The 23,735-nt window shown below is 42.6% G+C and overlaps 2 protein-coding genes across 4 annotated transcripts in view; one reads left to right on the top strand and one right to left on the bottom strand.

Annotated features, from left to right (window-relative positions):
- LOC121579392 (collagen alpha-1(XXVI) chain-like) overlaps positions 1 to 8,964 on the top strand; it is a 61,215-nt gene extending 52,251 nt beyond the window's left edge. For 2 of the 3 annotated variants that reach the window (XM_041893962.2, XM_041893959.2), the window contains 7 exons: positions 692 to 775; positions 958 to 1,010; positions 3,226 to 3,288; positions 3,420 to 3,455; positions 3,549 to 3,593; positions 7,227 to 7,311; positions 7,534 to 8,964. In XM_041893962.2, the coding sequence (XP_041749896.1) occupies positions 692 to 775; positions 958 to 1,010; positions 3,226 to 3,288; positions 3,420 to 3,455; positions 3,549 to 3,593; positions 7,227 to 7,311; positions 7,534 to 7,691 (524 nt within the window). In that variant the 3' untranslated portion in view covers positions 7,692 to 8,964. The remainder of the gene's footprint in view (positions 1 to 691; positions 776 to 957; positions 1,011 to 3,225; positions 3,289 to 3,419; positions 3,456 to 3,548; positions 3,594 to 7,226; positions 7,312 to 7,533) is intronic. The other variant, XM_041893961.2, reaches the window with a different exon arrangement.
- A 551-nt stretch (positions 8,965 to 9,515) lies between these two features.
- LOC121579393 (myosin regulatory light chain 2, ventricular/cardiac muscle isoform) lies at positions 9,516 to 16,546 on the bottom strand. The gene is made up of 6 exons (XM_041893963.1): positions 16,446 to 16,546; positions 15,189 to 15,354; positions 12,990 to 13,094; positions 12,502 to 12,580; positions 10,131 to 10,179; positions 9,516 to 9,768 (listed from the first exon to the last, which is right to left on the bottom strand). The coding sequence occupies exons 1-6, from the start codon at positions 16,446 to 16,448 to the stop codon at positions 9,664 to 9,666; spliced, it is 507 nt and encodes a 168-aa protein (XP_041749897.1). The 5' UTR covers positions 16,449 to 16,546; the 3' UTR covers positions 9,516 to 9,663.
- Positions 16,547 to 23,735: the final 7,189 nt, after the last annotated feature.

Raw genomic sequence — 23,735 nt, 5'->3', positions numbered from 1 at the left:
CTTGCTCAGTTGTGCACCAGGGCCTCCCACTCCTCTTTCTATTCTGGTTAGAGCCAGTTTGCGCTGTTCTGTGAAGGGAGTAGTACACAGCGTTGTACGAGATCTTCAGTTTCTTGGCAATTTCTCACATGGAATAGCCTTCATTTCTCAGAACAAGAATATACTGACGAGTTTCAGAAGAAAGTTATTTGTTTCTGGCCATTTTCAGCCTGTAATCGAACCCACAATTGCTGATGCTCCAGATACTCAACTAGTCTCAAGAAGGTCCGTTTTTTTTGCTTCTTTAATCAGCACAACAGTTTTCAGCTGTGCTAACATAATTGCAAAATGGTGTTCTAATGATCAATTAGCCTTTTTAAAATGATAAACTTGGATTAGCAAACACAACGTGCCATTGGAACACAGGACTGATGGTTGCTGATAATGGGACTCTGTACGCCTATGTAGATATTCCATAAAAAATCAGCCGTTTCCAGCTACAATAGCCATTTACAACATTAACAATGTCTACACTATATTTCTGATCAATTTGATGTTATTTTAATGGACAAAAAAATTGCTTTTCTTTTGAAAACAAGGATATTTCTAAGTGACCCCAAACTTTTGAACGGTAGTGTACATGTACTATGTAATTAGAGCACAGTGACCACCTGTTGCACCTAACCCATGGCTGTTTCTGTTTTGGGCACAGATGAAGAGGCTGCGCTCCATTCACGGAACAACCAGAGAGCTGTGACCGGTCCCCCAGGCTCTACCGGATCCCCTGGACCCCCAGGTAAAAACACTCACACCCCTGCTGGCATGACCATTAAGCCATAATGATAATAGTGTCATAATGTTAATTAGGGGAAATTAGAATACTACTTCCCCATATCAGCTAGCCACCAAGTGGGACCTTTAAGTGGATATTGTCAGAATATTTGGGAAAACTATCATCTCCATTTTCCATCTCCTGAGGCCGTCCGGGACCCACGGGGCCTGCTGGATTCCCAGGTACCCCAGGGAGAAACGTATGTATAACATTGGACTTTCATGTACATCCTGCAACAGAATCCTAACTTGAGATAGTGGGGTCCTGAATTATTAGATCCCTTGATAAAGATGAGCAAAAAAGACTATCGAATAAATAATACAAAATACTGAGCTATATTGTATGCTCAAAAAAATTAAAGAATTATATTATTTTATATGAATACAATTGCTCAGATAAAGAGATTTTGTTTAACAAGTAATACATAAATAAATATTGTATGTCACGGATTCAGCCGAGGCTGCCCCTCCTCCTTGCTCGGGCAGGCTTCGGCGTTCGTCGTCACCGGAGTACTAGCTGCTACCGATCCATGTATCTATGTTCGACTTGTTTTTTCTTTATTGGTCACACCTGTTTCCCATTATGTAGTTATGTCTTCCCTATTTAACCCTCTGTCTCACACTGTGTGTTGTGTGTGTTTGTTCATGTTTTGGCTGTCGTTAGTGTGCGGGTTTGTTCCCTCCCTGCGTGGAGGTTGTTGTTCTTTCTTTTACCTTCGAGTAAAGTACGCCTTCTGATTAGCTCTGTGTCCTGCGCCTGACTTCGCCTACCGCATTACACTGACGCCTTGACATTGTATTCCCTGTTTTCAGTACTCCAGCACCCTCCCCTTGCGAGGATAACAACACTGAGCCTATTTCTAAGAACAATAATGAGATTGGAGAAGGGATGGTTCTTAGACCATTCCTCCATACAGAATCTTTCCAGATCCTTGATATCCTTCGTCTGCACTTATGGACTGCCCTCTTCAACTCCAACCACAGGTTTTTAATGGGGTTCAAGTCCGAAGACTGAGATGGCCATTGCAACATTCTATTTAGTAGTCAATAAACAATTTCTTTGTGGATTTTGATGTGTGCTTGGGATTATTGTCTTGCTGGAAGATTCACTTGCGGCCAAGTTTCAGCTTCCTGGTTATTGCAAAGTAGTAACTAGTTGCAAAGTTGCTAATTAGCTAAAATGCTAAAGTTGTCTGTGATGAGATTGGAACACGCAACCTTTGGGTTGCTAGACGTTCGCATTATACGCCCACCCATCCACCCCGACCAACCACCCTCCTTTCATTTTTGCGTTGTGACCTTCTATCTTATATAACCAAACGTAACATATAATACTAATTTCAGTGTCCCGGATTTACATTTACTATGTTACGTCTAGTCCATGAGACCAGTCTGCCAACCCAGACAGTCTTTCCTGAGACATTGGGCATTATACACTGAGTGTACAAACCATTAGGAACACCTTCCTAATATTGAGTTGTAACCCCTTTGCCCTCAGAACAGCCTCAATTCGTCAGGGAATGGACTCTACAAGGTGTCGAAAACGTTCCACAGGGATGCTGGCCCATGTTGACTCCAATGCTTCCCACAGTTGTGTCAAGTTGGCTGGATGTCCTTTGGGTGGTGGACCATTCTTTATACACACGGGAAACTGTTGAGCGTGAAAAACCCAGCAGCATTGCAGTTCTTGACACACTTAAACCAGTGTGCCTGGCACCTACTATCATACCCTGTTCAAAGGCACTTAAATATTTTGTCTTGCCCATTCACCCTCTGAGTGGCACACATACACAATCCATGTCTCAATTGTCTCAAGTCTTAAATAGACTATTGCAACTAAAACTACCTACAAATAATTAGGCTCTCGGCCTGATATGCGCTTTTGAACACCTGAATAAGCTCCACTCATTGCACTGGCACCATTGTAGCCTTGACCACGGCATTTGTTCACCAACATCCCCTTACTTTAAATAATTACGTTTTTTATTTTTCAAGGCCTGAAGCACTTTTTCATTCACTTCCTAGTACATATGGAAATTAGAAAGGTTTATGAATTACTTTTTGGAGGGTTACTGTCAAAATGATTTATTAAATAAAAATAGACATTGATGACAGGTGCATGGGCCCCCAGAGCTCATGGGCCCCCCTGCCTTGCGAGGGCTGCAGGGATGTCTGGTACGCCAGTGGCTGTAGTATTGAAAACAGAGGATCCAATCATTTTGACCACTATCTTTTTTATCTTTTTTTTATTACTTGTTAAACACAATCTCTTTCTCTGAGCAATTTTATTAGTATCTCATCTTTATCAAAGGATCCAATCATTCCAGGACCCACTGTATGTGCTTGTTATTCTTGTAAATCATACATTGATGTCAAAGGGAGAGTAGTGCAATAAATTCTATCTCTGTGTTCCAGGCTGGTGTTGGTCCCTCAGGCAAGCCTGGGGATCGTGGACCTAAAGGAGACTCCGGTGAAAGGGTGAGGTTTGGCTGCCTTTAAAGTGAATGAAGATTACTCTATTTGATGGGAATTCCACTCTGAAATGCTCTATGTACAGTCTATACATGAGATGAGTCTACATCGCTCATACAGCCTCTGTCTCCACACAGGGACCCCCAGGACCCAGGGGAGAACATGGCCAGCCAGTGAGGATACAACATGCCTGCTTTTAAACATATATACAAATTGTTATCTTTGCCAACCACCTGTGTTTTTTCCATTTGTGATGCTGTTTTTAGGGTGTACCAGGGCCAAAGGGTGAGCCAGAAGATAGCCAGGCTGAGGTGACCCTACACATTCCCTCTATATGATTTAATAGTCCACAGAGACACATCTTCAATACCTCACTCTTATGAAAAAGCAGACATAATAGTAGCACAGTAGTAGTATGTAGTAGTAATACAGTATACCATAATTGTACTGTAATTGAGAATGTCGCCGGAGGAGAAGTCTGCCGTTTTACGGGCACCTAACCAATTGTGCTATTGTGTGTGTTTTTTCGCGTTATTTGTAACTTATTTTGTACGTAATGTTTCTGCCACCGTCTCTTATGACCGAAAAGAGCTTCTGGATATCAGGACTGCGATTACTCACCTCGTACTGGACGAATGTTTTTTCTTAAATGAGTCGGACGCAAAGGATTTTCTTCAGACACCCGACAAGGCCCAAAACCTGGTCATTCGCATAAGAAAGAGACAGAGATATCGGGGATGTAGGTCGGGGTGCCTTGTAAGGATCCAACGTCGAGTGGGTAATCTGCCTCTACCATCACCAACAATCATTGGATAACAAAATAGACGAACTACGATCACGGATATCCTACCAACGGGACATAAAAAACTGTAATATCTTACATTTCACCGAGTCGTGGCTGAACGACGACATGGATAACATACAGCTGGCGGGATATACGCTGCATCGGCAAGATAGAACATCTGCCTCTGGTAAGACAAGGGGTGGCGGTCTGTGTATATTTGTAAACAACAGCTGGTGCACAACATCTAATATTAAGGAAGTCTGGAGGTTTTGCTTGCCTGAGGTAGTGTATCTCATGATAAGCTGTAGACCACACTATTTACCAGGAGAGTTTTCATCTATATTTTTAGTAGCTGTTTATTTACCACCACAAACCGATGCTGGCACTAAGACCGCACTCAATGAGCTGTATAAGGCCTTAAGCAAACAGGAAAACGCTCATCGAGAGGCAGCGCTGCTAGTGGCCGTGGACTTTAATGCAGGGAAACTTAAATCAGTTTTACCTCATTTCTACAAGCATGTTAAATGTGCAACCAGAGTAAAATAAACTCTAGACCACCTTTACTCCACACACAGAGACGCGTACAAAGCTCTCCCTCGCCCTCCATTTGGCAAATCTGAACATAACTCTATCCTCCGGATTCCTGCTTACAAGCAAAAACTAAAGCAGGAAGCAGTGACTCGGTCAATAAAGAAGTGGTCAGATGATGCAGATGCTAAGCTACAGGACTGTTTTTCTAGCACAGACTGGAATATGTTCCGGGATTCTTCCGATGGCATTGAGGAGTACCCCAACCAGAAGCCATGGATTACAGGCAACATCCGCACTGAGCTAAAGGGTAGAGCTGCCGCTTTCAAGGAGCGGGACTCTAACCCGGACGCTTATAAGAAATCCCGCTATGCCCTCCGACGAACCATCAAACAGGCAAAGCGTCAATACAGGATTAAGATTGAATCGTACTACACCGGCTCCGACGCTCATCAGATGTGGCAGGGCTTGCAAACTATTACAGACTACAAAGGGAAGCACAGCCGCGAGCTGCCCAGTGACACGAGCCTACCAGATGAGATAAATTACTTCTATGCTCGCTTCGAGGCAAGCAACACTGAAGCATGCATGAGAGCATCAGCTGTTCCGGACGACTGTGTGATCACGCTCTCCGTAGCCGATGTGAGTAAGACCTTTAAACAGGTCAACATTAACAAGGCCGCAGGGCCAGATGGATTACCAGGACATGTACTCAGAGCATGCGCTGACCATCTGGCAAGTGTCTTCACTGACATTTTCAACCTGTCCCTGACTGAGTCTGTAATACCAACATGTTTCAGGCAGACGCCATAGTCCCTGTGCCCAAGAACACTAAGGTAACCTGCCTAAATGACTATCGACCTGTAGCATTCACGTCTATAGCCATGAAGTGTTTTGAAAGGCTGGTCATGGCTCACATCAACACCATTATCCCAGAAACCCTAGACCCACTCAATTTGCATACCGCCCCAACAGATCCACAGATGATGCAATCTCTTTTGCACTCCACACTGCCCTTTCCCACCTGTACAAAAGGAACACCTACGTGAGAATGCTATTCATTGACTACAGCTCAGTGTTCAACACCATAGTGCCCTCAAAGCTCATCACTAAGCTAAGGACCTTGGGACTAAACACCTCCCTCTGCAACTGGATCCTGGATTTCCTGACGGGCCGCCCCCAGGTGGTAAGGGTAGGTAACAACACATCTGCCACGCTGATCCTCAACACGGGGGCCCCTCAAGGATGCGTGCTCAGTCCCCTCCTGTACTCCCTGTTCACCCATGACTGCATGGCCAGGCACAACTCCAACACCATCATTAAGTTTGCAGACGACACAACAGTGGTAGGCCTGATCACCGAAAACGATGAGACAGCCTATAGCAGGGTTCTTCAATTCCGGTCCTGGAGGGCCGAAACACTTCTGTTTTTTATTTCTACCTGGTAGTTAATTGCACTCACCTGGTGTCCCAGGTCTGAATTAGCCCCTGATTAGAAGGAGAGGATGAAAAACAGAGGTGTTTCGGCCCTCCAGGACCGGAATTGAAGAACCCTGGCCTATAGGGAGGAGGTCAGAGTACTGGCCGTGTGGTGCCAGGGTAACAACCTCTCCCTCAACGTGATCAAGACAAAGGAGATGATTGTGGACTACAGGAAAAAGAGGACCGAGCACGCCCCCATTCTCATCGACGGGACTGTAGTGGAGCAGGTTGAGAGCTTCAAGTTCCTTGGTGTCCACATCACCAACAAACTATCATGGTCCGAACACACCAATACAGCCGTTAAGAGGGTATGACAAAGCCTATTCCCCCTCAGGAGACTGAAAAGATTTGGCATGGGTCCTCAGATCCTCAAAATGTTCTACGGCTGCACCATCGAGAGCATCCTGACTGGTTGCATCAATGCCTGGTATGGCAACTGCTCGGCCTCCGAATGCAAGGCACTACAGAGGGTAGCGCGTACGGCCCAGTACATCACTGGGGCCAAGCTTCCTGCCATCCAGGACCTCTATACCAGGCGGTGTCAGAGGAAGGCCCTAAAAATTGTCAAAGACTTCAGCCACCCTAGCCATAGACTGTTCTCTCTGCTACCGCACAGCAAGCGGTACCGGAGCGCCAAATCTAGGTCCAAAAGGCTTCTTAACAGCTTCTACCCCCAAGCCATAAGACTCCTGAACAGCTAATCAAATGGCTACCTGGACTATTTGCATTGTTCCCCCACCCGCTCTTTTACGCTGCTGCCACTCTCTGTTTATTATCTATGCATAGTCACTTTAACTCTACCTACATGTACATATTACCTCAATTACCTCGACTAACCTGTGCCCTCGCACATTGACTCTGTACCGGTACCCCTTGTATATAGCCTCGCTGCTGTTATTTTACTGCTGCTATTTAATTATTTTTTCCTTATCTATTTTTTATTTACCACTTATTTTTCTTAAAACTGCATTGTTAGGTTAAGGGCTTGTAAGTAAGCATTTCACTGTAAGGTCTACACCTGTTGTATTCGGCGCGTGTGACAAATACAATTTGATTTGATTTGAATAAATGAATAGACCTTAACATATAGTTCCTGATGGAAGCTGATAGCTTGATAGCTGAACTTGATGCAGTGATGTGGTTCTGTCCAGGGGGAGGGGGTGCAGCAGCTGAGAGAGGCTCTGAAGATCCTGGCTGAGAGGGTTCTCATTCTGGAGCACATGATCGGCATTCACGGTGAGAGACACACACCCTTACTCAGAAAACGACAGGGTCTCTAGGAATAAGGGTTGTTAGAGGGATATACTATGTCCAATTCCAAGAAATCACTGTGTCTGTCAGTGACAAGTTATGTTGTATTGGAGAGTCCTGCTTGTGAGAGTGAGATTAAATGTATCTCCCTCTGTCTCTATCCCCAATCCTTTCCTCCCTCTCTCTCTCTCTTTGGTCATTTGTCAGAGAACCCACTAGAACCCGGTTCTGGCCTGGACATCCTGTCAGACCTGGTGCCCATGTTTAAAAACAAAAGGGCAGGACCCAATACCCTGCTCCACTCTCTCACCACAGGAGACCGAAAGCTGATTGGAGAGGAAAGAGTGAGGAGGAGGGGCAATTAGATGGTCCTGCCAAGGGGTTTAGAGCATGGTTTGTATATGAACAGTGATTGGGTAAGAGATTGAAATAGAAGTACCGTGTTCTCTGGGCCAGAGTGGATGACCAGTCATTCCTCATGGAAGCACAGAATTCTATCAATCTGGGATTTGGACGTCCTAGTGTCCACAAAATTACCCCGTCTCTTACTCAGATCCTTGAATTTGGCCTGTTTATAATATTACATTGACTTTTAGTACTGTTGTCATTATCGTAGTCATTTTATTTCAATGTAATTGTGTAACTTTGGGGCTGGTACTGGCCTCAATATGTGCATATTCTCAATGACATACTCCTGTTGGGAACCGTAGGACGTACCAAGTGTACAAGGCGATAGTTTAGCCAGTGGGCTGAATATATTACAGTTTTATCTGTATTCAGTAAGAATATCATGACTGAGTTTGGATAATATCTGTATTGTTTGTTTTTTACAAGATTTGTGAAGATTTGTGTTCTGTTTTTGATGGTTTGAATTTGATTTGAACACAACAGGGAAATAATGTGGTTTTGTTTAGGTTTTATATTTATGGTAATGATTCTGTATTCGATGCAGTAGGGGATATTGTATCTGCCACTCTGTTGCATATCATTGGAGCAGATTGACATGCATGTTGATATCAGATTACATCACCTCACATGGTTTGAGGTAACATGAACTGTGGTAGCACTAGGTAGCGCTCTTGCTTTGCAGTCCTGTTTCAACAAGTAGGCTGGTGAAGCAGGTGAAACTGTTGAATAGCCAACTGTAAAATAAAGTTTGACCCGTTGCTCATACTTTTAGCTCCACCTTTTATCTTTCTTTCAGTCTGGAGTTATTATTAACTCCAATTTTTACATTACATAATGGTTTTTATGCATCTGTTGAAAACCACATTTATAAATAGGTTGAATAGAATTAACCTCTGTTGGATTGGAGATGGAATGTGGTTGTGTGTTGGAAGCTCTCATACGACCGTTGTTATATTGGGTGTGGAGTCCTTGCCAACTCATTTGCAGAGCGTGTAACCAGTTTATTATTGCAGCTCAACTGTTATGTCTTTCCCTACAGCATGTCTCTGACAATTTCCTGACTCATTACTTCATATTTCTGTGTTTCAGTTTTTCTTAATCTTTGTGGAGAACGGTTCAGTTTCACAGTACGTTCCCTTTTTTAAAGTAGATGTTTTTGGTTTTCGTTTGATTTTGGCACAGTATTTTGAAGAAAGATGTTTTCATAAAATTCACTATAATTTTGACTGATTGGGATTTTTGTCTTAGTTTTTTTCTGCACCATTGATACGGCTCTAGTGTACAGATTGGAATGTAATGCAAAGTATAAATATGGAATTGTAAATGTAGCCTATTTTAGGACACATAAATGAGAAGATTTTAGCCTTAACATTTTTTATTTCTAATTGTACCCTATTTTTGATTAGATATAAATGATATAAGAACCTGTCTTTTGTTGATCTTCAGTATAACTTGTGGTATTTTACATGCACAATGTAATGTACTCTGGCTCATTGCTCGTCTTATCTGAGTCTCGAATTCCTATGAATCTGAATCTAGACATATCAGTCACCAAACTCCTATTGTGTAAGGGCAACCTGAAGCATGGTGTTTTATGTATATCCCTATTGCACTCTTCTTCTTCACTTAACTTCTGTGATCCGCTGCAACTTCAAGGTGTCTGAAATATGCAAAGGGTAATTCCCACCTCGCATAGAATACATTGTTAAGCATTACCTCTGACCCCAGTCAACTCTTCACTTTCAACACTGTCATCTTGGAGTTCAAATGACAATGCCTTGTTCACACACCATAGTCCTTTTTATTACGTTTTGAATGTCAGAATGGTGAGATGTGGAAAAGGACACGGGTCATGTGTACAGGGTGATGATGTGTAGTTGGCTGTCAGAAGTGATTGGTCAGGTGATTTGAAGGTTGTGATTGGCTCCTTTACTCCGCCTCCTTTTCCTCTCCGTGGGTGATAACGTAGCACAGGTTCTTGTAGTCCAGATTGCCGGCGACGTCCAGGGGGAAGTTTGTGAACATGTCTTCAACCTGGAAGGGTAAAGCACACAAAGGTCACGCTAGGTCATGGATTGAAACAATACATTAAGTTAGCCCTTTTGCACTTTGAGCTGAATTGGGATGGGGGCTCTGATCAGATTCACGGTCTGTGATGAAACACAGGATCTCTTTTGTGAGGAGTGGTCTGCGGGAAGCATTTGTTCCATAGCGTTACTGGGTGCTGATGGGGCTCAGGGTCAGTGATAAATGGGTTAGAGATGTAGTCTATGAAATTGACCTGTGTGATGGATGGGACTCTGACAGGAAATGAGGTATGAGTCAACCAAAAAAGGTTGACCTGATTCCAAACCCAGATCCCACTGAGCCTCAGAAACCTGAGAGAAGGACATTACCTCAGCTTCGGTGAACTTGTCCGCCTGAGACATGATGTAATATTTGATACTGGAAGGGAAAACGATGACTCGTTAGGTACAGCACATCAACCGTGACAGGGAGTTCTTTTCTCAGAGTTGACCCCAAGAAGTTACACTTTCTTCCTTAATTATTTCCTAAAACACATGCAACATTCAACAAGAAAAGGTCTCATTGTTCTACAAGAATCCATGACTATGAAACTACTGAAGCTATCATTGATGGATAATTATCAGCAATCACAAAAGAGAGGTTCAATAGATTACTGTAGTACACTCTTAGAATAAAAGGTGCTTTGGCTGTCCCCATAGGAGAACCCTTTGAAGAACCCTTTTGGGTTCCATGTAGAACCCTTTCCACAAAGGTTTTTACATGGAACCCAAAAGGGTTCTACCTGAAACCAAAAAGGGTTCTACCTGGAACCAAAAAGGGTTATCCTATGGGGACAGCCAAAGAACCCTTTTGGAACCCTTTTTTCTAAGAGTGTAGCTAATGACTTACAGATGTAGGATCTTAATTTAAGCCAGTTTGCTACAGCAGGAAAATAATCCTGCAGCAACAGGACATTTGAATTATTATCTGGATTATAATTAATGGATATTTTTTGTAGGGGTTGATACATTTTTCGTTAGGGCAAATCAAGTGACATTTTAAAGTGGAAATTACAAAACTTTTTAAACCTAGAATACACTACAAGTGTGCAAATTCTCAAGAAACAAAAGAGTGATCAAATTAAGATCCTACATCTGTAGGCCCCGAATTCAGACCCGAGTTAAGCATGTGTAAATGGAACGTAATTACCTTTCTATGCGCTTTTCTCTCTATGCGTATTCTGACCTTGAACTTAAGCATGAGAAAAGCATGCTATTCACACACTATTCGTTTGAGGTGGAGCTCGAATAAATGAAGGTGTGGCGGAGGTGTGTCTACAGATACTCTGTATTCTGACCTTGACTTAATTCCCTCATAATTACACCAACTTTACACAAGAGGAAACCATGAATAAGGTCTAGCGAACATACCGGTTCTAAGTGGAAAAAGCGTCTACTTATTTTTTTCCAATATAAATAACAACATTCTCCATGCACTGTAATTTACAACTTGATAAGAGCTTTTGATAAGAGCTAGGTAAATGTGTAATCCGTTTGGAACAGCGGATTGTAAATACATATAGCAATTGTTTTAGATGATTTTTCCTTATGATCTCTGGAGACGAATGTGAAACCAGCCATATGGAAGCAAACTGAAAATCAGATCAACATGACATGTAGGCTATTGCGGCCCATTTCCACAATGAAATAGGATATAAATAGCTGTGCCGTTATTCCGAATTTTAATTGTGTGCCCTCATAATCTGCGTGGATGAAATTTTGCATCATTCCATTCCATTACGTTTACCTTTCTTTCCTCTGTCACTGCCTTCTTGTAAGTTATTCCTGAGGGTCGCTAGCATTAGTGGATCATATTAGGCTAACGTTGTGCAATAATTTGGGACATGTAGCCTATTTGAATCATTATGGAACTCAGACCACACGTAGCAGGTTAAACCTGGAGCCTGGCGCACTGTTCATGATGACTGGACCATTGTCATACAGTTCCATGATTAATGAGAATTAGGGTAGATTCATAGGATTATTGTTCAACCCCTATTGTACATTTTTTTCCACCTTCCAATATTTTATGGATTGAATTTGAATATGACAACTTTCAGGATAAATCAAACCACTGTATTTTTTATTCATCAATATATTTAGAGCATAAAGGCTCTCCAAACAGTAAAATTTTTTTAAAACATATTCATACATACGTTCCTAACCCAAAAATGTGCCTAAATAATCTACAAGATCAGTATTTTTAAATCTACCTGTTGCCGTGGAAACTGAGACAAATATGCATAGATGGATTTCTTTTATTGATCCCTATATTCTAACCCAGTTCTCTCAATGTATTCTATAGAGTCTGTCGCCAAAATTCTAATTAAAGGTACACCGTATTTAAAGGGATGGCTTAAGATAAATGTACTGAAAACCATTTTGAATGAAAACTCTGTTGGCCAGCAAGTGGACGGGTTTTCAGCAGTTTAATACGTTTTTTCAGAGCGCGCAAGGTAACCACACCTACAGAGCGCGTTATGCGACTGAATAAGGTAAGTCTGAATACCAAATACTGAAAAATGCGTAGGAAAGGCATAAATTCCTAAGTCGGGATCAAGCCCTTATTGAATAATTCCTAAAGCGACTAATTAGATCATTTTAGGAATTTGATTATTACTGACTGTACTGCATACCCAGGGGAAAGAGCTACAGGTACTGTTTTAATGTTTGATGGTATTAGAGTTCATAAAGTCCTTACTCTTCTCCCTTGAGGACTCCCTGTCCCTCAGGGTCGAAGATCTTGAAGGCGTTAATAATGGTCTCCTCAGGATCAGTACCTGAGAGAAGATACATGTTTCAGACATACAGATGGTCTGTCTAAACAGTGCACCGTGGAAAAATGTCACTGAGGAAAATACCGTAGTAATTTGCCTCATTATAATTCTAGTTCTTAATTTCTGTCTGAATATATGATTGTTGTGGTCCTCTGTAGCTCAGCTGGTAGAGCACGGCGCTTGTAATGCCAAGGTAGTGGGTTCGATCCCCGGGACCTCCCATACACAAAAATGTATGCACGCATGACTGTAAGTCGCTTTGGATAAAAGCGTCTGCTAAATGGCATATTATTATTATTATTTATTATTATTGTTGTAAAGCAATAACTAGCCATAATGCTTCCGTTTACATGTCATGCACCATCTATGACATGTGCAAGCCCTAGTCGGCCATACAAGGGTGTCACCTGACCTTTCAACTTCTCGCCGAACATGGAGAGGAAGATGGTGAAGTTGATGGGTCCAGGGGCCATCTTCAGCATCTCGTCCAGCTCATCATTACCCACATTGAGACGGCCTGCAGAGACACACAGGACAGGAAGAGATACAGGTCAGAGTTCAGTGGGATCACTCACATGACCAGGTGGGGAAAGTGGGAAAGTACAGCAGCACAGGTCTTATGGTCAGAGATGGTTGTTTGGATCAGTCATTCTCTAAATCAATTTTTGTGTCATGTCATTGTTGAATTTTTTCTGATTGGTTTAAAGGGCATTCTAGAGTGCATTATTTCCCTTTATAAAAACTGGGTGGTTTGAGCCCTGAATGCTGATTGGCTGAAAGCTGTGGTATATCAGACCATATACCATGGGTATGACAAAAAAATGTATTTACTGGTATAATTATGCTGATAACCAGTTTATAATTAAGTGATACTGCCCACGAAGCCGGTTTTTGGAGGATATATTGGCACGGGTGTTGTTAGCAAACCATACCAATATATCCTCCAAACACCGGCTTCGAGGGCATTATCACTTTTATACAACGGGTCACCAACATATTCATTAAAAACGTTATTTAGATGAATTTATTCATACTATTTCATCCTTCCACAAGATATAGTCCTGACACAAATCTAGGGTTGCTACCCTAGCCGGCTGGTTGTTCGTTCTATCGGTTCGGTTGCCAGAGACGCGACCCAGTCATTCATTCTAAATGTTCCATTGCCATACTGGCTGGCAACGTTCTTATCCCTTGCTTGCTAGCTAGCCAACTACGGCGAACTTACAGTCACGTCAAAAAGTGCAGCCAGAATAACAGCAAAGTAGTTGCATTTGCATTTGTTTAAGCTGTTTTTTAGTGACATTTATTTGGATACATCCATAACAATGAGCTAATGAGGTGCGATTTCACCTGGCATAGAACATTTTCTCACTCGTCAGGACACTGTTGTTCAGAGGAGCTAGCCAACAACACAGCTAACACAATCACTTCAAACTGAAGCTGCAAACTAGCTGCACTTTGTTTCGTTTTACCTTTTTTCAATTGACATTTCTTTGTATATATCCATAAAAAGGATGACCGCCGATTCATGATTTCGACTGGCTAAGAAACGCTGCCTGTCTGTCTCGTCCCGACTCCCGACACGGTCATTACTATGGGACAGTTGGAGATCGAATTTGAATATTGAAACAATGTTGCAAACGTTGGAGTGACAGACAGCAAGGTTTATACAAATCTCCGCTGTTGAAAACTAAATGTTAGTCTAAAAGAAATGTGAGATAATGTCTGGATGCTTTTTATAGTGGAGATCAAGTTTGTAAATTGCTTGGCTGGGCTGATGAGACAGTGGATTGCGCAGTCAGATTGAACAGAGTAAATAGGCATTTTAATGTCATAGATTTAGCCAGTGGTAACTTGTGGAATAGACACCAGCTGGAATGCGGTTTTAATCAATCAGCATTCAAGATTAAGCAACAAGGCCAGAGGAGGTGTGGTATATGGCCAATATACCACAGCTAAGGGCTGTTCTTAGGCACGATGCAACGCGGGGGTTTGTGGTACTTAATATGGCCAATATACCAGACTGCACGTTGCCTCGTGCAAAAGAACACCCCTTAGTGCACCTCCTTGGCCCTTATTGCTTCAATAATGCATGGTAGCTATCAGCAGTCTAGAATTCAATAGCTATAGTTCATTCTTACATGTTCTGTTTGAGCTGCTTTTGAAAGCAAAAGTAGAATTGAAACATAATTTACATTGTTGAATTCGATTTTAATAAAAGCAAGCTAGGACTGATGGTTTGGTTAGCTAAATTAGCAAGTATGTTTGGTTACCAAGGCAACTACTGTAGCTGTCTAGTAAATTTGCTAGCTACTTCAGTGGGTGTCGAACACATTTCATCCAGCAAATTAACACATTTCTAGAGCCAAATGTGTTAAATTATAGCCATAGTATAAATGGGATGATCAACTCGGGGCTCTATGCGTTCTCTGGAAAATAATGCAACTCCGCTAGCGTGTCGTGGAAGGTGTTCATTATTCTCCATAGAACGCATAGCCCTTGTTGATTATCCCTTATGTAACTACTTCTCCAAGGAAGATAACCGCGCCACCCCTTTTATACTGCAAAGGGTCATTCTCCAGAGGAGTTACTAGCATTTGCCTTAGCTCACCCAGAGCACAGAAGGTGTCCCTCAGGTCACTCTTGTCAATGAAACCGTCTCTGTTCTGGTCCATGATGGTGAAAGCCTCCTTGAACTCCTGGATCTGGGCTTGCTCAAACATGGAGAACACATTGGAGCTGGCCTCTGCTGCCTTCTTCTTTGCCTTTTTGGGTGCCTGAGATACAGATGTAGGATTTTAATTTGAGCCAGTATGCTACAGCAGGAAAATAAATTTTGCAGCAACAGGAAATGTGAATTATTACAGTATGTGGATTATATAATTAATGGACATTTTTGTTGGGGTTTATACATTTTTCGTAAAGGGAAATCAAGTCAAACATTTCAAAGTGGAAATTCCGAACATCAGGAGCCTTTTCAAACCTCAAATACACTAAATGTACTGCAATGTAAAGTTATCCTGCAACAGGCTGATCAAAATAAGATCCTACATCTGTACACAGGAAAATTACCATTACTTTGAGGTTATGATGAATAACAACAGCTTGCATACATTTTGATACAGATTGCATACACTGACATTTTGAAGTATTGACAGTATCATGTAATATAACAGTAATAATATAATTACTGTTATATTTCATGATAAGTAATAATAGTGAGTAATGATAAGTCATAATTTACTGCATTTTTTTTCATTTCAAATACACAACCAAAACTATGAACATCTAACATTGAACTACAGAGCACAGCATGCAGTCACAAAACTACATGGCTATTAATATCTCTAATTAAACGTATAACTTTTAGAATATGCAGAGCTTTTAATAATGAAGAGCCACAGTCACAAACATTTACAACACTGTAGTAGAGGTCAGGTGTTGCAATCAATGGAGTCTGCACCGAAAAAAGTGATTAACACTTTAAAAAGGCCTAGGCCTAGTAATCATAGTGCTTAGTAAACTTCCAAGAAAATAATTTTCTTAGCATTCAAACATGTTTGGTATGCAATCAAGCTCCCCCATCACTACAGTTTTGGATTTTAATTACAATTGTCAAGACATGCACTCTGTCAATTTACCACAGCTGTTATCAATTATACAAGACTGTTCTCTTCTTAACTACCTCACTAAATAGAGTTTGAATAAATGCATTTAAAACATTAACAGCTGTCTACTTCTGAAGTAAGCTTAGCTACTCCAAGAACTCTCAGCATCCTAGACACCATAGAAGTGAGACACTTATTTAACCCCAAGGTGAAGATGAAGACAAGTAGAGAGGAGAGAGTGAAGGACGTGTCATTCTTACCATTGTGTTAGGAGTTTCTCAGTTGTTCCCTTACTCTTGAGAGAACACTAAAAAGTGACCCTGGTTACTTATATAGCGAAACACTTGGCTCCTCTGCCCACCTGCGCTATGTTTAGACAATGGGGGGACATTACCCTAGGCATGCCAGCCATATAGAGGACTAACACCCACCGCCCACAGCCACCCGTTGTAACTGACCCGTGTAGGGGTGCTGTGGCTCTGAACTGTTTATGTGACACCCTATCTTAGAAGCAGGGGCCACGGTCAGAAGTTCAAATCCGGCACGTATCCTCAAGGAGGTGGGGTATGAGTAGTTGTGAGTATGTGACAATGCCTCAGACTTCACAGGTCCTGTACACTCTTAGAAAAAATGGTTCCAAAAGGGTTCTTCGGCTGTCCCCATAGGAGAACCCTTTGTGGTTACAGGTAGAACTATTTTGGGTTCCATGTAGAACCCTCTGAGGAAAGGCTTCTACATGGAACCCCAAAGGGTTCTTACTTGGAACCAAAAAGGGTTCTTGAAAGGGTTCTCCTAGATAGCACCTTTTTTTCGAAGAGTTTAGTTAGGACGCGTGCAACGCCGCGTCTCAATCCGCTAGATTACCACGGTAATGAATTGATGCCCTTGTCTAGTTTGTGTGGAAGGAGAGACTTTGAACAGCTGTGGTGGGGCTTTTCACTAATAGGAGGGTTGGACACCATGACTGGATTGGATAAGGGCACTGAGGTCATTGCAGGCATTGTTGAACACTAAACTGTTGCATTGTCTCACAATTAAACGTTATAATCAACCCCTAAGATATTTATTTCGGGAGTTGAACAATTCATTGAGCAACCACTACAGCGATGACTACAGGAAATAACATTGACACAGCTCAAGTCAGCTGCACTCTCAAGATATATCACTTTTGTCAACCAAATCAGTTGTGCTCACAGCTCAAAATTTGTTTCTGAAATAATATTTTGGGACTAAAGTAAGTCACTATTGGCAGCACAGATGTGTCTGGGTTGTATAAGCTAAACACCAGATTCTTGATAGAAACATAAGCCCTTCAAATTGAACGGTCAAGCGAGAAAATAGCTCCTATTGACCTCAGTTGTACAGATATGGATTGCTGTTGTGCTGGCGGCACTTTATATGTTTGTGTGGAAAACAGGTGACCATTGTTGTGTCAGACAGCAGTAACTCATCTCCACAGCTGACCAACCTTGTAGAGAGGCCTGTTTTAGCTGAGTGATAGGTGTGTGTGTGTGTGTGTGTGTACAGTAAAATAACATTTGCTCGTATAACGAATGGGTTTGGGGAGACTTTGGAGACCGTGGAGAATGTCCTATTGCTGTGGCCCCTGGCATGCCATTGTGTGGACCAGGATGAGGATATTCATGGAGGGCCAATGGAGGGTTGTGTCCATGTTGGGTGCTTCTCCAAGCAGAGGGAGCAGCGAGGAGTCAAGGTCTCCAGGGGCAACAATGCCATGGGCATTGCGTTCCTCCACTAACACAGACAGCTTGGACTCCTTCCAGGCATTGTTCTTGCACCCTCAAGGCCCTCTTCCATTTCCACCCAGCCCTGTCAATCACTGTATTCACATCATAGGCTACCAGGCATGTCAATCACTTCTATAATTCTCCCCCTACTGCATGTAGGGTTACATCCACAATACGTACTCCAGACATATCTGACTCAGGGGAGTGTTTGCCGAATGGCCAAATGGCAGTCCTTTCAGATCCACTGTCCACACGGAGAGGAGAAATAAGGCTTAGGGATAGGGACAAGGTCTTACATTTGCACAAAAATCCAAGTTTTGCATATGTGTCTCTCATATTAGAATTTTGCCCTGTGAGAGTATGCTCATCTCTGAGTGTAGTCCCTATTATTAGACCCTTCCCAGTGAATGTTTTGTCTGTGTTGACTTATTCCCTGACAGGGGGAAAGGATCCATCTGATCCACCTGAAGCTCACTGTTGTCATAGGCCTTTGGCCAGCACAATTTATTATAGGCCACTCTATAACTCAGGCCTTCAGCGCTCCCTGGTGATTACATTGCGGTAGATAACTGTGAAATTGACAACAAGCTCATACAGACACCCTATCCTAAATTGACCCCTGCCCCCTAAACAATTGTGGAGATCCAAGAAGATTAGAAAATTGTACGCCTATGGCAAAACCTCAGCCTAGAAGGGCAAGCTTGAACTATTACAGAAGGTAAATCCTAGATTCTGCAAAGATAATCCAAGATAATGTCAAGGTACAGTACTGAGCATTAACAAAGCTTTTTTGGAGGGTGAAAATATATTCATGAATTAATACATATACTAAGTGGTTTAGCTATCTCCTACAGAAGGATATTATGTACCTCAGCTAAATTGTCATTTCATATGATTGTCAGTAGATGGCGACGTATTCCCACAGAAAGGCACTGGTTATACTTGATACCGTTTCAATTTACAGTGAAACTAAACAATACCAGGTAGAGAGAGTGGATGAACCTCCATCTTCGATATTAGTCCATTCAGTTTGTTGACATATTTAGTAAGTACGTGAAAAATAATGTATATTTACCCCACAGAAGATGTGTTTTTATTTCTGTCTGATATATAGTAATGCAATATGATATGACATTAATAATCTATCAAATTATTCCAATGATGAACCTCTACTTGTACCAATAATGGCACTATAATATGATTTACATTTCATCCCCCACATACACACAAACACTCCCACAGACAAGCATCCAACAATGCTCGCTGGGTGGCTTTCAACTCGCCCTCCCAATTCCATTCATTTCCGATGTCTTCTAAAAGGCTAGCATTTCCTTAATTAAAATTTAATTCAGCATGCCGTCTCCTTAAAACAAGGTCTAGCCTCCAGAGGAGTCTTATTTGATTAAAAAAAGACGAGGAGGAGAAGCGGGGAGTCCTGGGTAGATCTTCGTGTGGGGGAGACGGCCCTAATTGGGCTCCCCAGAGGGCCCTGCCTGAGAGAGAGAGAGAGAGAGAGAGAGAGAGAGAGAGAGAGAGAGAGAGAGAGAGAGAGAGAGAGAGAGAGAGAGAGAGAGAGAGAGAGAGAGAGAGAGAGAGAGAGAGAGAGAGAGAGAGAGAGAGAGAGAGAGAGAGAGAGAGAGAGAGAGAGAGAGAGAGAGAGAGAGAGAGAGAGAGAGAGAGAGAGAGAGAGAGAGAGAGAGAGAGAGAGAACAAGTCAGAGAAAGGGAGAGAGAGGGGCAGCAGCAGTAGCAGCAGCGGTAGTGGTAGTGGTAGCACCAGGCTCTGGTGGGTTAGGAAAACAAATTGCCAGTGGGAGGGAAGATGCTGGGCTGAGTGCTCCCTGAGCCCCTCGCTGAGGAGAGGGGAGGAGCACAGAGCCTCAAGGGTCTACTGGGGCCCTCCTCAACTCCCAATCCCCTCCTCAGCACCACACTGCATGCCTGGGCTACTATCTACTACAGATCCCTATATCTCACTCTTCCTCTCTTCCCCTGTGTGATTTCAGCTCTTACTTTCAGCTTTCCTCTTACTGTACCTGAGTTACACTGCTTCCTCTGTTCCCCCTCTCCCCCCTCTGTTTTCATCCCTTCTCCTGCACACTTGTATGAATGTTTGTGTGTGCGTTCACATGTATGTGTGTGTGTGACTGTCTGACAGTCACACGAGGGAGCCCAGCCAGGGGAGATGGGGACAGGAAAGTGTCTCCTTCTCAGTTCCCTCATGGCCTATGTTCATTCAGCATGTCACTGCTATTGTTGTGTTCCATTGGCATAGCAATGATTTGTTTGAATTAGCCCACGGCACAATTTCTATCTTTTTATCTCTACAGTTTCAGTGCATAATGTACTGTCATTTTGAATAAGAATTCCATTTGAAGAATTATGATGTGTGTGTATGCTACTATTCATGTTGCTTTAAGTGCTATTCAATGCTGTACGTCCTCCTGTACATGTAATGTAAAACGTTGGTACCATTCTTCACCGCAACACACCAAGTTGGCAGGTTGATTAACTGTAATTTTCCATTTTAATTGGGAAACCCAAACATAATTAATCATCAGAAAGCCCCCTACCCCCACCTTTCTCCTTCTTTCCTCCCTCTCTCTTTCTTTCTTTCTTTTTTGAAAGGAGATGTGGGGAAACGCTCCTTCATCAAGCTCGCCCATCCATGTCTGTTCAGTTCCCATCTTCCCCTGCGCAAACACAATCGTCACGCCGAAATGCCTTGTTAAGGCACAGATAGCCCCCGGAGCTCAGCGAGAGAGAGAGAGAGAGAGAGAGAGAGAGAGCGAGGAGCTAGCTGGTCCCTGCAATACTGACGCACTCACATGCATGATTAGCTTTAAATGGACGGCCCTGATGAGGCCAGGACTGACGGTGGATCTGCGACACTCACTCAATGTCTAGCGAGAGAGTGAGAGACTGAGGAAAGGAGAGAGAAAGAGGGAGAGAGAGAGGGGGAAGGAGGACATGTTGAGAAAGGGAAAGACAGAAGAGCATAGAGAGGAAGAGATGGAGAGAGAGAGAAGGAAAGAGAGAGGGGGAGAGGAAGAGATGGCGAGAGAGAGAGAGCGAGAGAGAGAGAGAGAGAGAGAGAGAGAGAGAGAGAGAGAGAGAGAGAGAGAGAGAGAGAGAGAGAGAGAGAGAGAGAGAGAGAGAGAGAGAGAGAGAGAGAGAGAGAGAGAGAGAGAGAGAGAGAGAGAGAGAGAAGCCGACATAGTTGTTTAAATAAATCCTATATGTGTGGGGGGAGAAAAAGTGATACATGCACTTAAATCTCAAGTGCTTTCAGCACATTTTCTCCAGGATTGTCTTTGATTAATGTAATTTCTCCTCTTTAAAGCCTCCTTATGGAGACAGGACAGTATACTTTTGTTCAACATTTCTACAAAAGTCTAGCTTAATTGAGACGCATCTTTTCTCCATTTAGAACTGTAACGTATAGCCGAAACTCATCTTTTCTCTATTTAGTTACTATAAAGTTGTCCAATTTAGTCTCATTACGAGTTGAGCATTTCATTGGAATAAGTCCTCTAAAGGAGAAAGTGAGAGAAGGTGATGTGAGATACAGATGCGAGTGTAATAGCTAGCTATATATTATCCATGATTATGATTAGGTCATTGTGTGTGTGTGTCATCTGTCTGTCTGTACTGTACGTACAGTGCATTCGGAAAGTACTCAGACCCCTTTCTTTTTTCCACATTTTGTTACGTTGTTGCCTTATTCGAAAATTTATAAAAATATTAGTTTTCCTCATTAATCTACACACTATACCCCATAATGACAAAGTGAAAACAGGTTTTTAGACATTTTTGGTAATTTATTAAAAATAAAAAAACTGAAATACCTTATTTACATAAGTATTCAGACCCTTTGCCATGAGACATGATTTGGAAAGGCACACATTTGTCTATATAAGGTCCCACAGATGACAGTGCATGTCCGGGAAAAAAACAAGCCATGAGGTCGAAGGAATATTCAGAAGAGCTCCGAGACAGGATTGTGTCAAGGCACAGTTTCTGCAGCATTGAAGGTCCCCAAGAACACAGTGGCCTCCTTCATTCTTAAATGGAAGAAGTCTGGAACCACCAAGACTCTTCCTAGAGCTGGCCGCCCAGCCAAACTGAGCAATCGGGGGAGAAGGGCCTTGGTCAGGGAGGTGACCAAGAACCGGATGGTCACTCTGACAGAGCTCCAGAGTTCCTCTGTGGAGATGGGAGAACCTTCTAGAAGGACAACCATCTCTGCAGCACTCCACCAATCAGGCCTTTATGGTAGAGTGGCCAGACGGAAGCCACTCCTCAGTAAAAGGAACATGACAGCCCGCTTGGAGTTTGCCAAAAGCAGTCTCATGGTCTGGACTCTCAGACCATGAGAAACAAGATTATCTGGTCTGATGAAACCAAGATGGAACTCTTTGGCCTGAATGCCAAGCGTCACGTCTGGAGAAAAACTGGCCCCAAAACTGTCCCCATCCCTACGGTGAAGCATGGTGGTGGCAGCATGTTTTTCAGCAGCAGGGACTGGGAGACTAGTCACACTGAGGGAAAGATGAACAAAGCAAAGTACAGAGAGATCCTTGATGAAAACCTGCTCCAGAGCCCTCAGGACCTCAGACTGGGGGCAAAGGTTCACCTTTCAACAGGACAATGACCCTAAACACACAGTCAAGACAACGCAGGAGTGGCTTCCGGACAAGTCTCTGAATGTCCTTGCGTGGCCCAGCCAGGGCCTGGACTTGAACCCGATCGAACATCTCTGGGAGACCTGAAAATAACACCCCATCCAACCTGACAGAGCTTGAGAGGATCTGCAGAGAAGAATGGGAGAAACTCCCCAAATACAGGTGTGCCAAGCTTGTAGCATCATACCCAAGAAGACTCAAGGCTGTTATCGCTGCCAAAGGTGCTTCAACAAAGTACTGAGTAAAGGGTCTGAATACTTGTGTAAATGTAATATTTCATTTTTTATACATTTGCAAACATTTCTAAAAAACAATTTTTGCTTTGTCATTATGAGGTATTGTGTGTAGATCATTGAGCAAAAAACATTTTTTATCCATTTTAGAATAAGGCTGTAATGAAACAAAATGTTGAAAAAGTCAAGGGGTCTGAATACTTTCCGAATGCACTGTATGAGTGTTTGTGTATGTTCCCCTATATTCTAATCATTTAATTGAAAATGTTCTAGACCACTCCCTGTGCCTGGGAGGGTTCTAGTGGGGGAAAGTGCACGACTGAACAGACACAGTGAGATAATACTGACAAGGTGTCTCTCTCTCGCTCTCACAGTAATGATACCCTTGGCTGCAATGGAAAAGGGCAAGCTGGCCTGTCTTTCAGGTTTGATTTCTAATCACTGTGCACCCCACCCAGCCCAAGCATTAACTGAGAGGAAATGTATGTGGGTGAATTGGGGAAAAGTCACTCATAAACGGAAAGTGCAGCCATGAATAAGTTGACGGGTTTTAGGAGGGATTTTAGGAGGGATTCTAGGAGGTTTGTACTCACTATGAATAAATGGACTCACTCATATGGTTGACTTAGGTGTGGGATGTATTTGGTAGCCTTCTAAATGTATTGAATTTGAAATGAGGTAGTCTAAGATAACTTGTCTGAGTACATCAGTTTATCGGCTGCATAAATTGGTAGCCTCTATACGTTCTCAAGCAGGCTGTTTTGTGGTTTAATAGAATACACAGATGTTTCACCTGAAGGCATTAATGTACTCTTTGTTTCTTAGAATGATTCATTAGATAACATAATATCTGTCTGAGGGTGTGATTATAAAATCCATACGTTT

This window comes from Coregonus clupeaformis, chromosome 13, assembly GCF_020615455.1.
Source record: "Coregonus clupeaformis isolate EN_2021a chromosome 13, ASM2061545v1, whole genome shotgun sequence".
In the NCBI taxonomy this organism is placed as follows: domain Eukaryota; kingdom Metazoa; phylum Chordata; class Actinopteri; order Salmoniformes; family Salmonidae; genus Coregonus; species Coregonus clupeaformis.
Note: the sequence above shows the minus strand (reverse complement) of the source record. Positions and strands in the feature narration are given on the sequence as shown.